Consider the following 15,764-nt stretch of genomic DNA (forward strand, 5'->3'; position numbering starts at 1 on the left):
GTGTTCTTCCCCAAAAGGACTACCATAAAACTATGCTTTCAGACATTAAAGAAAAACTTAATCCAGTAGAACGTAAGTCTGAACTATGTAACCTGTGCTTGCATGTTTCATATCCTTCAAGTCAAATGCATCAAGGATTTGAAAAAGTTCAGACCTGGGTCTGCTCCAAGGCAGGTGGACACATCTTAACTTTCCATGTTTAACTAAACCAACAGGAACCAAGTTATGAAAACGAGGGTCTCCAGGGAAGAAAGATATAAAAAATATCTTTTATTTCTTCAATAAAACCCTTCAAAATTTACTCTCCCATTTTGTAAGGCCCACATTTCCTCCAAGGATCAAATCCACAACCTTTGGCATTGCCCAGTTTACTTTACCAAGGAATTAAAACCATGAACCAAAGCCTGATGCTTAACGCTTTCAGTGCTGACCTTCCCCATGTCCAGGAGGGGGAATGGGGACAATGAAATAGAGAGGAGAGGACAGACAAACAGGATATACCTGTGAGATGCAAGAGCACCAGCATTAATGGAATAAAGCCAGCTTTGGATACAGAGCTCAGAAAGTTAGTCCCTGGGATGCAACAGGTCACCTCCTTTCACTACATCCCTGGGCTTTCCCCTCTCTGCTCCAGATATGAAACCAATGACAGTCTTTTTTCTTTACCTCTATCCTGTTACCCATATTGCAGGGTGCTAGCTTACCTCCCCATAAAGGGAGTATCTTTGACCAAATTCTTCCCTTCTCACAAAAATGAACTGGAGTTCATTTAGAAACTAAGTGAACAAAGTTTTTTAAAAATTCAGCTTGTATCACTTTGTAGTTCTAGGACCAGAAAAGGAGGAAAATATCCATATTTATGATATTAACTTTTTTGCAGTGATGTAGCTCTAATCCTAATTTTTTTTCCTTTCAGGGATATTATGATATAAATAGTGAAGTGTTTTTAAGTTTGCCTTGCATCCTTGGAACGAGTGGAGTGTCTGAAGTCATCAAGACCACAGTGAAAGAAGAAACAGTGACTGAGAAACTCCAGAGCAGTGCGTCCTCCATCCATGGTCTCCAGCAACAGTTAAAACTCTGATTCTAAAGTTCAGAGTTACCTGAAAGGAAAGGTTAATTTTACCAACGCATATATATGGAGTAGAGAACTTCTCTATCTTATTTATCCTTACAAACTGCTTGATTAAGGTCGGTGGTTCTTGGTTGGCTTTGTAATTTAAATCCTTAGGTAGTTAGATAAGAAGGAAAAAAAATCTAATTTTCTCTGTTCTTGACATTATCTATACTGTTCTTTAAGCCTAAGCAGAGATAAACATTCATCTGCAATATGCATCATTTAAAAGTTATGTATCCTCAATTAGCACATTCAGCACTTTGGGAATATTTTAAAAATCATAACTTTTTAAAAGAAAATTACCCTTTAACTGTTAAACGTCATAAGCTGAAGGCCCAGTATGTCTGTATTTAAAATCTGTGCTAGCTCTACATTCAAAGGATCCAGTTTATGCTATTTTCAGTTTTTCTTTAAAATAATGTTGGTAAAAAACATAATAATAATAAAGGGGTTTGTTTTCCCTCTTCAAATTAATTAGCTACCAAAAAAATGGAAAAGAAGTGTGCACATACTTTTCTTTGTACACATACTTTAATATAGTAAAAAGGAAAACGCAGTTTTTAAATATATGAACAAGAAGTGTAGTTTAATATCCAGCAGGACTGTCCTTTCTGCAATTTTCTGTCATCTCTTCTGGGCTATATAAGATTTCAAGCATCTTAAAGAACACACCGTGCCATAAGTAGAACCATAGAGACATGCATATTTTTAGTGGAAATAGGTTATGAATGAAAGCCAGGCATTTACTTTAATATATGAGGGTTTCGTAAAGGCATTGGTCTTAATGGGGAGAGACTGATTGAATGGGCTGATTGTTCTGAGCATATTCTTTAACTACTGAAGAAATGATTCATGGTACATCCTTTAACTACTCCTGAAGAAATGATGCAGGGTGCACCATTATGCACCCTGAATGGGTGATGGGTCAATAACATCTTCATATGTGAAAGACAGCATATTATTAGGAATGTGACACATAACTAATAGCAGCGCCTAGCATCAACACTTCCAATATTTCAGGCAGTGTCATAAGCACTTTATTGTTTTATTCCTCAGGGCCATTTATTAATCCTCACAGTAACCCACTGAGGTAGAGACTATTATCATCATTTTGTAGAGGAGGAAATTGAGGTTTAATGCCCAAAATCTCATGACTAAGGGACACTTATCCATACCACCTCTACTTTTTCTAAACTCTAGAAGAGGAAAAAGGCCTAAGAGTCAAAATAGTTACCACAAGACCATAAAGCTGGGGTCTGTACTCTGATACTCTCATGTAGGGGCTTTTTTTTCTTCAACATATTTTTTAGAAACACTGATTCTTTGACTTAGTAAATTCCTTAGTAAATAGCTTGGTGGGGGGTGGAGGGTGGGGGGCGAACTGTATGCACTGAAGTAGATATTTAGTTATTTAGTCATTGAGATAGTCTAGACTTGGAGCCTGCTATGCACCAGGTGCCATATTAGGCACCGCAGATACAATGGTGAACAAACCCTGGACTAGGTACAGGCTCCCATGGTGCTTATAATCTAGTGCAGGGACAAACCTCACAAATAAATGTACAATTCCAAGTGTGGTACTGTCATATGAAGAAGTCCCAGGTGCTTTGAAAGCATATTATAGGTGAACCTAAACCTGGTCAGTGAGATGGGAGCCAATGGATTATAAGAGCAGATACATTTTAGGCAGAGAGGAAGTAGTTAAACTCATGCTGATTTAGCATAATAATGGATGCTTATAATGATGAGCTTAAATCATAAAGGAAAGGTGAATTTATTCAATGTTCCATGTTTAAGAAAAAAGAAAAGTATTTAATATGCTTGGAAAGGTGTAAAAACTTTGGACATTTGAAGAAATGAACATTAGTTCTGTGTAATTTCACTACATGAATAGGTTATTTTGGTGTTAACTGTAACGGTGTATCCTCACTGTCCTTCCGTATGAACTAGGAAAGTAAAACTAAAAGCACCGTTGGCTTGTGTTTTTATCCTAGCCTTTTCTAATATCAGATACCTAATTATGCTCTTGAACAATAACCTAATTACAAGATACTGTATAAATAGAGGAATTGCTAAGAATTAACTGCATTATAAAAAGAACATGTCAGTACAATATTTACTGACTGTACTGTTATTCCAAGAACTGTGTTAGAATGAGTAGTCAAAGGTGAATAACAACAAATTGGGGGGATGGGATGGGGGAGGGAATAAAGCAAAAAAAAAAAAGGATGAATAGTTATAGTCCTTGCCCTACGGAAACCCACAATATAGAAATAATTCTATCACATATTTTCTTGAGTGTTGAGTATTATAAATCACATATAAGTTAAGAAGTAGTACCACCACCATCTCAGTGTGAATTGGTGATAATTTGACATTCATGATGGTTTCTATTAACCTTCATTTTTTTTTTCATCTTTCCAAAATCATGCATTCCCTCTACTTGTTATGGTTTTTAATGGGGCTTGGATTAAAATGCTTCTTTGATATTATAACAGAGATAAATATTTTCCAACTTACATTGTATCAAATAATTATTCTTAAATATCAAGAATAATGAATAAAATAAATTTTGACTTGAAAATTACCAGGAGATTCCTAATTTATTGAGTGGAAGGAAATTTATTCGGATCGAAGAGAAAGATTCTTTCATATGATTCATAAGTCCTCAGGATATTTAGTTACTCCATTTTAAGTGGCTTAACTGCAAAATGAAGAGAATGTATTTTGTTATTTTCAAAATTTTAAAAATTATTTTTAACAAAACCTTTTGAAAAATATATAACCTACATTCTTCCAATTGATAAAAGCAGAGTTGCTCTAATTGAAGGTGCTTCTGGCTAATAAGCTGTGTCTTTAAGAATAGCTTGAAAACCATATATTTTTAAGTGACAAAGAAGAGGTACAGGGAAGGACAGACTGTCCTATAGTTTGGTTTGACTGAAGCTGTATGCTTAACTAGTATATAGTGTCCAAAGAAAGATACCTATTAGAATAGAATATTTTATGTGTGTGTGTTGGCAACAATATGTAATGATGCTTCCACATATCTTCATTTAGGCCTTCTTCATGTGACCTTCATTTAGATGCCAATTTAGAAGAGAATTAATACTACAGCCTGTTCCTCAGTACCACGATGCTAAAATTATCCAAATAATCATACTTCACACCCCCTCAAATCCAAGTGCCCTGAATGGCATGGTACTTACAAAACCGGTAGTGAGGTGTTTGACTAATGTATAATGACTTTTATATATGTGTATATATATATATGTGTATATATATATACACTTATGTATAATGACTAATATAAATGACCATGAGGAGCTTTTATGGGTAGTAGAAATTCAGTTAAGAGTACCTATTGGGCGCGCACGCCATGTGTACCAACTGCTTGGGACCGTGCCCGGTGAGACCCGAAGGCCTGCAGTTTGGCCAGCCATATTCCTCTCTGCGGCACCCACTGGGGAAGACATATAAGAAATTTGCATAAGATAGCTGTTCAGAATGGAGCTGGAGGAGGCTTATTTGTGCACAGAGATACTCCTGAGAATAACCCAGAAACTCCATTTGATTTCACACCAGAGGATAGAGGCCGTTGTGAAAAACTACCCAGAAGGGCATAAGGCAGCAGCTGTGCTTCCAGTTCTGGATTTATCCCAGAGACAGGATGTATGGCTGCCCATCTCTGCTATGAACAATGCTGAAGAAATTTTACAAGTACCTCCAGTGAGAGTGTCTGAAGTATCAACTTTTTATACAATGTATAATCGAAAGCCAGTTGTAACACATTCAAGTCTGTGCTGAACTCCGACTGCATACTGGAGGCCATTCAGAAAAAGACTTGGAATAAAGGTTGGAGACTACACCTGACAAACTTTTCCCTCTTATAGAAGTGGAGTGTTTAGGGGCCTGTGTAAATGTACCAGTGGTTCAAATAAATGGCAACTACTATGAGGATCTGACACCTAAGGATATTAAAGAAATTATTGATGAACTCAAGGCTGGCAAAATCCCAAAACCTGGGCCAAGGAGTGGACACTTCTGTGAGCCAGCTCGAGGTCTTACCTCTTTGACTGAACCACCAAAAGGACCTGGGTTTGGTGTGCAAGCAGGCCTTTAATTTATATTCAACTGTAAATATGTCAGTGGAGAAATAAAATATGAATCTCTTATCTACCTAAACTTTTTATATTACGTGTTCATTTCCATCTGTGTACACCTTGCTTGTAACCTAGCAACTTAACAGCTGTTAAGTATCATGTCAGAACTTCAGAGCACCATTTTCAACTGCTTGTTCACTTTTTCAATATTAGGGTGCTGTGAAATAAAAATTCTGTCAGATTTCAAACAACAACCAAAAAAAAGAGTACCTACTCTTGCACTGTGCAAAACCATGAGGATCTGAAGCTGAGCCTGATTTCAAAGACTTGGATTTTTATAGTGGACAGGCTAGTACACACACCAAGTCCAAGGAAGAAGTTAGCCTGTATTATCATTCATGTCGGGCACAGTGGAGTTCTGACCTAAGTGAATGGTCTCTTGTAAAGAAATTACTGCCTGGCTTCCTGTGAAATGAGAGCTCTGCACTTTGCCCTTGTGAATGTAATATGAAGCTTAATGAAAAACAACCTGACAACCAGAGACACCCTGGGCATCGCCTAATCCAAGCCTTTCCTCTGAGTTGGAAAAAAGCCTCGAGCAAGCCTTGCACTTGCCTGCAATTATCAGAAGGGTAAGTCAGTGGCAGAACACTTTTCTGACTCCAGTCCAGTCTTCCCACTTGACGCATCAGTCATTAAAGCTCACTGGAAAGGTACTCCTACTTCTTACCCTCCCTGCACCTGCTCTTTTAGTGTGAGGGCAACTGTGAAAGAGCTGCCGATCTCATTATCCCGGCTCAGCAATTCCACCCTCGGAACGGGTTTCCCTGGAGCTGACCTAGGCCGTCAACCCCTACCCACCGCCGACCTCGGAAGTGACGTAAGGGAAGCGGAAGTGCTGGCGTGGAGGCCGATTTCCTGTTGCTAGAGGCGGGGGGGTGGGGGGCTGGCTCGTCTGTGTGCGGTTGTGTGGGGCGGCCTGGGGCGGCCCCGGAGCGGCTGACCCTCTGCCTGCGGGGACCGGAGTCGCGAGGCGGCCGCCATGGCGGGGTCGGAGAGCCAGCTCAAGAAAATGGTGTCCAAGGTGAGGCTGCGGCGCGCCCTCTCGGCGCACACCCACCACTCCCCCCCGCGCCGCCAGGGCCTGCCGGACCAGCCCAGCGAGCCCCCCAGGCGGGCCCGAAGCCCCGGGCTTCCCCCGGCCGCCTCTGCCGCCGCCCGCGCCAGGATGCCTGTCTCCCGGGGCCGGAGTCCCTGGGCCGGAGCCGGCGGGGGGCGGCGACGGTCAACAATGGAGCGGAGCCGAGGCCGCCTGCCACCTGCCGCCCGCCCTCTTTTCGGGGAGAGAGAGTTTGGAGCGGTCTGTGGGGCAGCATAGTTTTCATCAACACAAGGAGGGGGTTGTACTTAAAACTCGGGCTTGGGCAACCCCGCCCCTCCTGTCCCAGTGCAGGGCTCCTCATTCTTCATTCGCCCTTCCCTCCCGGCTTCCTGAGGTGGTGTCCTTTTCAGATTGTATTCTTCACGCAGCTCAATAGCCCACCCCGCGGGAAATCGTAACTGTTGGTTGAATTGGCTCAATTATGAATAGAAACGTCCTGAGAAGCTCATTACCTCGGGTGAAATAGAATTCCATTACCATTCCAGGGTCTTTGATTTGCTCAGAGTGACTCCCTTTTAATTGTATGCTGCTTATAAAGCCAGTTGATTTACTTTGAAATTTTTAATCTAAACAGTTCAGGACCGGTGTGGGTTTGCTTTCTGGTTTTTCTCCTTTTTTAAAAAAGTTGTATTTTTCAGTTGTATTTAAAGCCGTGAATTATTTTAACAACTACTTAAAATATGGCACCTGATACCGGAGTGAATTGGGTGCTTTTTGGTTTGTTTGTTGTTTTGTGGGTTTTTTTTTTTCAATTTATCAAAGCTAATTAATGGGAATAAGATGTATGTGAAATGGTTGAGAGTTGAATATTCTCCAGTTAAACAGGTTTACCTTTAGATACTTTTGTTAAAATAAGAATGGTAGAAAGTGAAGTAGTTTAAAACAGTTTTCCGTATTATTAAAACACATTATTATATGTAAACTTATTTCTTAGAAAAATAGACTTTTTTGCCCAGTAAAATCATCCCTATAGTCTTTGATTGAAGAGCAAATAATCTCTAAGGAGAAATTAATGATTTTTGAAATAAAGCTACTCTTTGATTTTTCTAATCATATCTTAGAGGCTTTTGATTTTCTTTCTTTTTTTCTAATTAAAATATAGTTGATTTTCTTTTGATAGAGTAAACTTATCTTTAATTGCAGAAGTTTTAGGGAGCCTTAGAAAACTGTGGCCTGAATGTTGTAGCATTTAGTTTTTCAAAGTACATTATTTTATATACTATGTAACTGAAGGGTGTCTGTTCCATAGCATTTATAAAAATCTTTTAATTGATTACATTGTCCTTAAAGTTTTATTCCTTCATGTATGTGTATGAAAGTACCTATATATAAGGACAAGAATATTCAAATATTGGTTTGGAATTGTAGAAACCATAATCAAGTTTCCTAAACTTTCTGTTGAGGAACCTGCCTTCGAAGACAGAGGCAGGACATCTTTAAAAGATATTTTATACCTACACCTGCCATCTCCTCCCTCCATCCTCTTTATATCCTAAGAGCAGAGAAGGACATAGTTTGGTGGAAACCAGCACAATACTGTAAAGCAATTATCCTTCAATTAAAAATAAATATTTTTTTAATAAAAATGGACATAGAGCAGAGGTGGGAGAGAACATTTGTCTTTCATCTGGTTCTTGACCCAATGCCTGAAAAATTGAGTCTCTTACAAGTGGTGATGTCACTTCTGATTACTGGCATCTTTTCTATCCAGCTTGTTAATAGATAGATATGTAGGAATAGTAAGTAGGATAATAGAAGCTATTTGTGGAGTTTTTTCCTTCTGGTGGAGGATTAGCTTCAGTTGTTATCCTTTCAGGTAGATGTGGCCCAATGAAAGAACTGGTAGCCAGGACCTGGGACACATTGCTAGGGTGATGGTCCTTTACTCTTATCTGATTGTGGGACTTCCATCACCCATCATATTACTTTGGGCTACCTGCTTTGACATATGTTTTTTGAAGTATAATTGACATACAACATTATATTATCTTTTTATATATTACTACAGTTATTTTTTTCCTTAGAGCAACTTTTAGCTTCCAACTTAAATATAGCTTTTAGCTGAACATCCTTTTCTGTCATCATCTTTGTAATTAAGAGAGGTATATCTATTGTTGGTCCATCTTGCTTTACACAAATTATTTAGATTTTTCATACAGACAGCTATCTGTATTCTTTCATGCTGTATGTAACAGCATTCCTATTGGTGGCTGCTGCTGCTAAGTCACTTCAGTTGTGTCCGACTCTGCGACTCCATAGACGGCAGCCCACCAGGCTCCACTGTCCCTGGGATTCTCCAGGCAAGAACACTGGAGTGGATTGCCATTTCCTTCTCCAGTGCGTGAAAGTGAAAAGTGAAAGTGAAGTCGCCCAGTCCTGTCAGACTCTTTGTGACCCCATGAACAGCAGCCTGTCAGGCTCCTCCGTCCATGGGATTTTCCAGAGTGGAGTCACTGCCAACTAGTTAGGAGAGAGCTGATACATTAACATTACATTGTAATGCACTTCACACTGTTTTATTAGATTCTAGGGATACAGTAGAGAACAGATAGAAAACTCTGTACCTGTGGAATTTAAATTTGCATAGAAGGAATAAACAACTCAGTAAGTTCATTAAGTAGCGTGTTGAAGGGTGTTAAGTGCTTTGGAGAAAAGTAAAGCAAGAAAGGGTGATAGACTTCTCAAATGTGAGGATAGGATAGGTTGCAGTTTTATAGAATAGTAAAGGAAGGCCTTCCTGAGGTCTGTTTAATCAGAGACCCTGAAAGCGGTGAGGAAGCAAACTGGAACAGTCTGGAGTAAGAACGTTCCAGGAAGAAGGAGGGCTTGTTTTTCAAGCTCAAGGGCCCTCTTGTCATGCATGATAGAGAAACAGCAAAGGGGCATAAAGGGGCTGGACTGGAGTGAGAAAAGGGAAACAGTGCTGCTAAATAAAGGAGTGGTAGATTTTGGAGGGGCTTGCAGGCCACTGTCAGCATTTTGGCATCTCCTTGCCGTGTGGTGGGGCTGTATTAACAGTATAGCTCAAGCTGCTGTACTGAGGCTGGACCGTAGCGGGTTCAGTAGAGTAGAGGGATAGCCACCCCTAAAAAGGCTGTTGTATAATAATAACCTCAGTGTGGCTCTGAAGGTAGTGAGAAGGGATCAGATGCTGGAGATTTTGAAGGTAGAACTAACAAGATTTTCTGACAGACTCACTGTGGATGTGTAGGAAACCAAGGCATCCAGGATAATATCGAAGTTTTTGTGCTGAGCATCTAGAAGGATATGGATATGGAAGAATGTAAGAGAGGTAGAGGGAGAAGGCTATGGCACCCACTCCAGTACTCTTGCCTGGAAAATCCCATGGACGGAAGAGCCTGGTGGGCTGCAGTCCATGGGGTTGCTGAGAGTCAGACATGACTGAGTGACTTTCACTTTTCACTTTCATGCATTGGAGAAGGAAATAGCAACCCACTCCAGCGTTCTTGCCTGGAGAATCCCAGGGACGGGGGAGCCTGGTGGGCTGCCATCTATGGGGTCGCACAGAGTTGGACATGACTGAAGCAACTTAGCAGCAGCAGCAAGAGGTATAGAATTGGGGGGAAGACAAAGGGTTCAATTTGATCATGTTACGTCATTTGACTTTCATTAGATATCTAAGTGGAGATATCAAATTGGATATACATGTCTGGAGTTCAGGAAAGTGGAATTTTTAAATTTGGAAGTTATCAGTGTATAAATGGTATTTTAAGCAATGCATGGAGGTCCACACCTGAGTAAGTTTAGACGAAGAAGATCAAGGACTGAGCCCTGGGACTCAATCGATCAAAGGTTAGGAGAAGAGAAAGAACCAGCCAAAACACTGAGAAGGGGCAAATACAGGAGAGGAAAAAGAATGTCTTGTTTCTTCTTTTATTTTTGTTTAAATGTCCAAGAGTCCCCGTCCTTTTCTGAGAGTTCTTATCACTACAATATCATTTCTTCTTTCTTTGAAATTTTTAATGCTGATTGTTTTTGAAGTTTTCTTCTGTTCCTTGCATTATTTTTATTCTTAAAAGTGAAAGTCGCTCAGTCCTGTCCGACTTTTTGTGACCCCATGGACTATACATTCCATGGAATTCTCCAGGCCAGGATACTGGAGTGGGTAGCCTTTCCCTTCTCCAGGGGATGTTCCCAACCCAGGGAAAGAACCCAGGTCTCCCGCATTGCAGGGAGATTCTTTACCAGCGAAGCCACAAGGGAAGGCCAAGAATACTGGAGTGGGTAGCCTATCCCTTCTCCAGTGGATCTTCTCAACCCAGGAATCAAACCGGGGTGTCCTGCATTGCAGGCGGATACTTTACCAACTGAGCTATCAGGGAACACCCATTTTTATTTTTAGTTCCTTCTTTTCTGTTTGTTTAGGTCTGTGACATGCTTCTTGGAGACTTTCTTTTTGGAATAGCTGACTGTTCCTTTTTAAGAGAGAAGCACTAAAAGCTGATTGAAAGCTTTGTGTGCGTGAGTGGAGCTTGTCAACTGGAGCTTCAGGGTGTTGTGAGCACATGGAGATTCCCATTTCCTGGTTTCCTAGTCTGCTCAGAGCTGTAAGCAAGGTTCCTAGGTTTCCTGGACTTGAGTGGCACAAGGCAGGGGTATGAGAATACAATACAGCACGTGATACATTGCGGGGTGAGATTGGTATGGGCTAAAGGGAAGTCTGGAACAGAATTGATTGATAGGGAAAGAGATGTGAGGTAGGTCTTTGAGAATGAGATTTGATTTGGTGGAGAGCATATATTAAGAAAAAGCTAAAATGAAGGTAAAGTTTTGAAGAGGTGACAGAGAAAGCTACTGAGGTTCTTTCAGTCTTTATTTAATTGTTATTGATTAGTCAGAACCATTATACTTTAAAGAAAAGTGCTATTAAGAAAATAGTTTTAAAAAGATTGAACTAGCAGTATAATTTGTGTATTTGTTCTAAACTAAATACATTTTTTACTTTCCTTTTCAGTACAAATACAGAGACCTAACTGTACGTGAAACTGTTAACGTTATTAGTTTATACAAAGATCTCAAACCTGTATTGGATTCATATGGTGAGTTTATGTATAAAAATACCAAGTTGGAGTTTACTGTTTTTGTTAATAATCGTAGGTTTTCCATTTTCCTTTTAAGTCTATTGTTGTTTTTCATTGTAGGACTGAGCCTTTACCTAAAAATGTGTTTCGGGGGAGAGGAAATTACAAGATGTAATAATAACATCTTATATTTGTTTAGTTATTTTAAGCTTTAAAATACTACTCTAACAAAAGTGGTGCAAATTTAGACCTAGAAGTGATGTTATAGATAGTATAGTCCATCATTTCCAGAAATAGTATCCATAGTTGTGAAGAATGTTGTTTTGGGGGGTGGGGAGACAGAGGGGATTCTGTGGATAAGTTTGAATACTTGCAGGTTAAACAAAATTAAATGGATTTCTTTGGAGCAAGATTTCTCAGAACCTTTAATATGTTTATGTATTTTGTCTCACCAAGAGGGGAGAGAAGATAATACATTGTTCAGTATATTCTAGAGTTAATTAGTGAACCGTTTTTTTCTCTCTAGAGCATCTCTTTGTATTCTTAGGAACACATTTTGTGAAATTATATTCTAGACTATTCTTTTCATTTTATAGATGAAGAAAACACTTAAAAACTGTTGTCCTTAATTCTGTAGAGTGTGTAGGTGATGGTTTGTGTCCGCTCTATTGAGATGAAATGAAGTTGTGACTTAAGTAAGAAATGACAATATTTGGAGGTGTTGTTAATAGTCCTTTTGGCCCCACCAATCCTAACGTAATCTCTCCAACCCCGTCTCCGTGTAGACAGTGTGCCAGGGCCGAGGGAAACCGTGCTGCCTTGTGCCTGTAGTGAGGCCCCTGGCGGTGAGTGCAAGGAGCTGAAATTTGTAGCTGAGACTCACTCTAAACTCCACGCACCCCAAGGGCTTTGTAAACAGGAGCCTGGTGGAGAGGTGGGAGGCCGCAGAGGGGGAATCGGTCCTGAATTTCCTGAACAGTTGTGAACCAGAAGTCCTCTCCCACACGAGGGCCCAGCTCTCCCTCCTGTCCACCTGCTGCACTGTGTATTTAGAGCTGCAAAAAACTCATCTTTCCAAAGTTAGAGTTACTTTTAACATGGCTTCTCTTGGGGAATAAAGTGACTAAGGCTAGAAAGTTATGGTAAGTGTGTAGTTTTTAATGAATACTGAAAGAATAAATGATCAAAATTGACAAAGACTGCAGCCTCATTGAACAAATCTTATATAGCTTTGTGTGACTGGACCAAGTCTAAACCATTATCATCAACATGCTTTTAGAGTAAATATCATCCTAGAATTTAATGGAGTAGTCTTTTTAAAACATAAGATCAGAGTAAATTACCTCACAGGGTGTAAGTGTCAATAGTAGATAAAAGAACTGAGGTCAACAGTATAGTTCTGTGTTCTTGTACTGTACATTATAGCCCTTTCCCATATAGTACAGGGTTAATTCCAAATTGTTGCAAATAATAGCTGTCCATGGAATACAGATTATGTACCCTAGTTATTCAGTCAATTATAGATAGGAAAACTTGTGTGATGTGAGAAATGCTTGTATTAAAAGATGTCCTTTTTTCCTTTTTATTATTGTGGGATACTACATTGGGATTGAAAATGACAGTGAGTGGGAGTGAACATCTGAGAAATCTAAAATTTAATGCTATTAGGTTAATATTTGTGGAAGTGAAAGCATTAGTCGCTCAGTCGTGTCCCACTCTGCAACCCCATGGACTGTAGTCCACCAGTCTCCTCTGTCCATGGAAGTCTCCAGGCAAGAATACTGAAATGGGTAGCCATTCTCTTTTCCAGTTAACTTCCTGACCCAGGGATTGAACCCAGGTCTCCTGTATTGCAGGTGGATTCTTTATCATCTGAGCCCCCAGGGCAAAAATTCATCGTGATTTTTAAGTAATCTTATAATCATGTTGGTTGAAGACCCAGAGCCCTTATTTGTTGATACTATAGCATTCACATATATTTTCCCAAGTAATTCATAGTATCTTTACTCATTCAAAAGTTGATCCCATTAAGTGAATCAACAAAGGATAATTTGTTATTGGACAAAATGTTTGAACATTAGCAGGTTTGTCCCTTTCAAGAGTAATAATGCATTGTAGCCATTGTTTCAGAAAGAATAACTTACGTAAGAGTATCTGTCAAATGCTTATTGATTAACTCAATATTCTTACCTTTCAGTTTTTAATGATGGCAGTTCCAGGGAACTAATGAACCTTACTGGAACAATTCCTGTGCCTTATAGAGGTAAATGTCTTCTGTGATTTATGTTTCTAGCATAGATGCATTTTAATTCATACTTAGTTGCCAAAGAATTGTAAGTAAATTAAGCTTGCTTTCTCATGACTTTCATGATGATATAGAAGCTTTAACTTCTAGTTGAAGTTCATTTGGCAGCAGCACCTAATATTTTCAGCTTCCTTACAAAGCTTCCTTCGCCACCACCTTCCTTACAAAGATTTATCAACAAGTATGTGCCTAGGGGCACTGGAGATTTTTGTTTCAGAGAATCTTAGAACTAGAAAGGGATCTTGGCTGCCTCCTAGTTCAGCCTCCCCTCCTGTTCAAACTTACCTGACAGTGGGAAGCTGTGTAATGTAGTGACTAAGATAGAGGCTTTACAGGCAGGGCAGAGTAGGGTTTTAGTTCTTGCTTTGTAATGCATGCTTAGTCACTTCAGTCATATCTGACTCTGCGACCCCATGGACCATGGCCTGCCAGGCTTCTCTGTCCATGGGATTCTCCAGGCAAGAATACTAGAGTGGGTTGCCATTTCCTTCTCCAGTGATAAAGTACAAAGTGAGTGAAGTCGCTTGGTCGTGTCCAATTCTTTGTGACCCCATGAATGGTAGCCTCCCAGGCTCCTCTATCCATGGGATTCTCCAGGCAAAAGTACTGGAGTGGGGTGCCATTGCCTTCTCCAAGCTTTGTGGTAGTGGTCATCTGTGGCATTTGTATAATGGTCCTAACTCAAAGAATAATTAATTTATAATAATATATACTGCAAAGGACTTAGCTCAGAGACTGGTATATAATAAACAGGTACCAAAATTAGCTATTATCTATGGTTGTAATGCTGATGAAGGATAATTACATCTCTTAGCCAGTCAGCCACCCTTTGCTAAAATACTTAAAGCGATAATGGAGCATTCAGCTTCATAAGCAGCTGTTCTGTTTTTGTTGGTTAATTGTTCCTTGTGACTAGATAAGGCGGGTGTCTCTGTAACCTACCCACTGGTCTTATATAGTACCTGCTGTGTTGTAGGGGTTAAGGGCTAGGGATGCAAAGGTGGATAAAAGATGTACTGTCTCTGGAAGAAATACACAAATAGAGGAAATGGGGAATAGATAGACATTTATACTATTCTATAACTGCTATAGAATAATAAAATATGTGCTGTGAGATTATAGAGGAGAACAGGAACATATAGGAAGGTCATCCAAGAAATGATGTTCAAAACTAATATTAAGGGATGAGTCAGCCATTCAGAAAGAAAAAACACTTGAGCATCAGCATTTCATAGAGCAAGGATGAGTAAAATGCAGGATAGCTGACTTTGCCTTTACCCCAGGAAGTAAGCTCTGGTGAGGAAATAGGTATGAGTAAAAGTAGGAGGCAGAAAACTCTGGTTGACATAACTAAAAGCATTATTTTTTCTTCCAATTTTATTGAGATATAATTGATAATTGCATTGATAAGTTTAAGGTATACAGTGAAATGATTTTATTTCATATGTCAAGAAATGATTACCACATTAAGTTTAGTAAACATCCATCATCTCTTACAGATACAATTAGAGAAATAGAAAAAAAATATTTTTCTCTTGTGATGTGTACTCTCTTAACTTTCATATATAACATAAAGCAGTGTTCATGGTATTTATCATGTGGTACATTACGTTCCTAGTATTTATCTTATAATCTGGAAGTTTGTACCTTTTGATACCTTCCTATAATTCACCCTTCCCCCCAGCCCTCACCTCTGATAACCACAAATCTGATCTCTTTTTCTATATTTGCTTATTTGTGCATGTATGAAGGATAATTCACCGATAACACTGCGTTAGTTTTTGTTACACAACACAGTGATTTGATATTTCTGTGCATTTCAAAGTGATCATCATGATAAGTCTAGTTACCATCTGTCACCATACAAATCATTACATAATTATTGACTTTCCTCTCCCTATACATTTCATACCCATGATTCATTTATTCTGCAGCTGGAAGTTTGTACCTCTTGATCTCCTTTCTCCCCTCTGGCAACTGCCTGTTTGTTCTTCGGATCTATGAATCTGTTTCTGTTTAGTGTTGTTTGTTCATT

General features: G+C 39.4%; 2 protein-coding genes and 1 pseudogene across 4 annotated transcripts in view; all 3 read left to right on the forward strand.

Annotated features, from left to right (window-relative positions):
- UEVLD (UEV and lactate/malate dehyrogenase domains) overlaps positions 1-3,704 on the forward strand; it is a 58,102-nt gene extending 54,398 nt beyond the window's left edge. For all 3 annotated transcript variants that reach the window (XM_004019458.4, XM_060403986.1, XM_060403987.1), the window contains one exon: positions 917-3,704. In XM_004019458.4, coding sequence (XP_004019507.3) covers positions 917-1,084 — 168 coding nt within the window. In that variant the 3' untranslated portion in view covers positions 1,085-3,704. The remainder of the gene's footprint in view (positions 1-916) is intronic.
- Positions 3,705-4,530: 826 nt separating this feature from the next.
- On the forward strand, positions 4,531-5,302 carry LOC105604170 (NADH dehydrogenase [ubiquinone] flavoprotein 2, mitochondrial-like; annotated as a pseudogene).
- An 821-nt stretch (positions 5,303-6,123) lies between these two features.
- TSG101 (tumor susceptibility 101) overlaps positions 6,124-15,764 on the forward strand; it is a 42,990-nt gene continuing 33,349 nt past the window's right edge. The window contains exons 1-3 of the mRNA XM_004019463.5: positions 6,124-6,304; positions 11,358-11,442; positions 13,622-13,687. Of these exons, the coding sequence (XP_004019512.1) occupies positions 6,263-6,304; positions 11,358-11,442; positions 13,622-13,687 (193 nt within the window). The 5' untranslated portion in view covers positions 6,124-6,262. The remainder of the gene's footprint in view (positions 6,305-11,357; positions 11,443-13,621; positions 13,688-15,764) is intronic.

Source organism: Ovis aries, chromosome 21 (assembly GCF_016772045.2).
Source record: "Ovis aries strain OAR_USU_Benz2616 breed Rambouillet chromosome 21, ARS-UI_Ramb_v3.0, whole genome shotgun sequence".
NCBI lineage: Eukaryota > Metazoa > Chordata > Mammalia > Artiodactyla > Bovidae > Ovis > Ovis aries.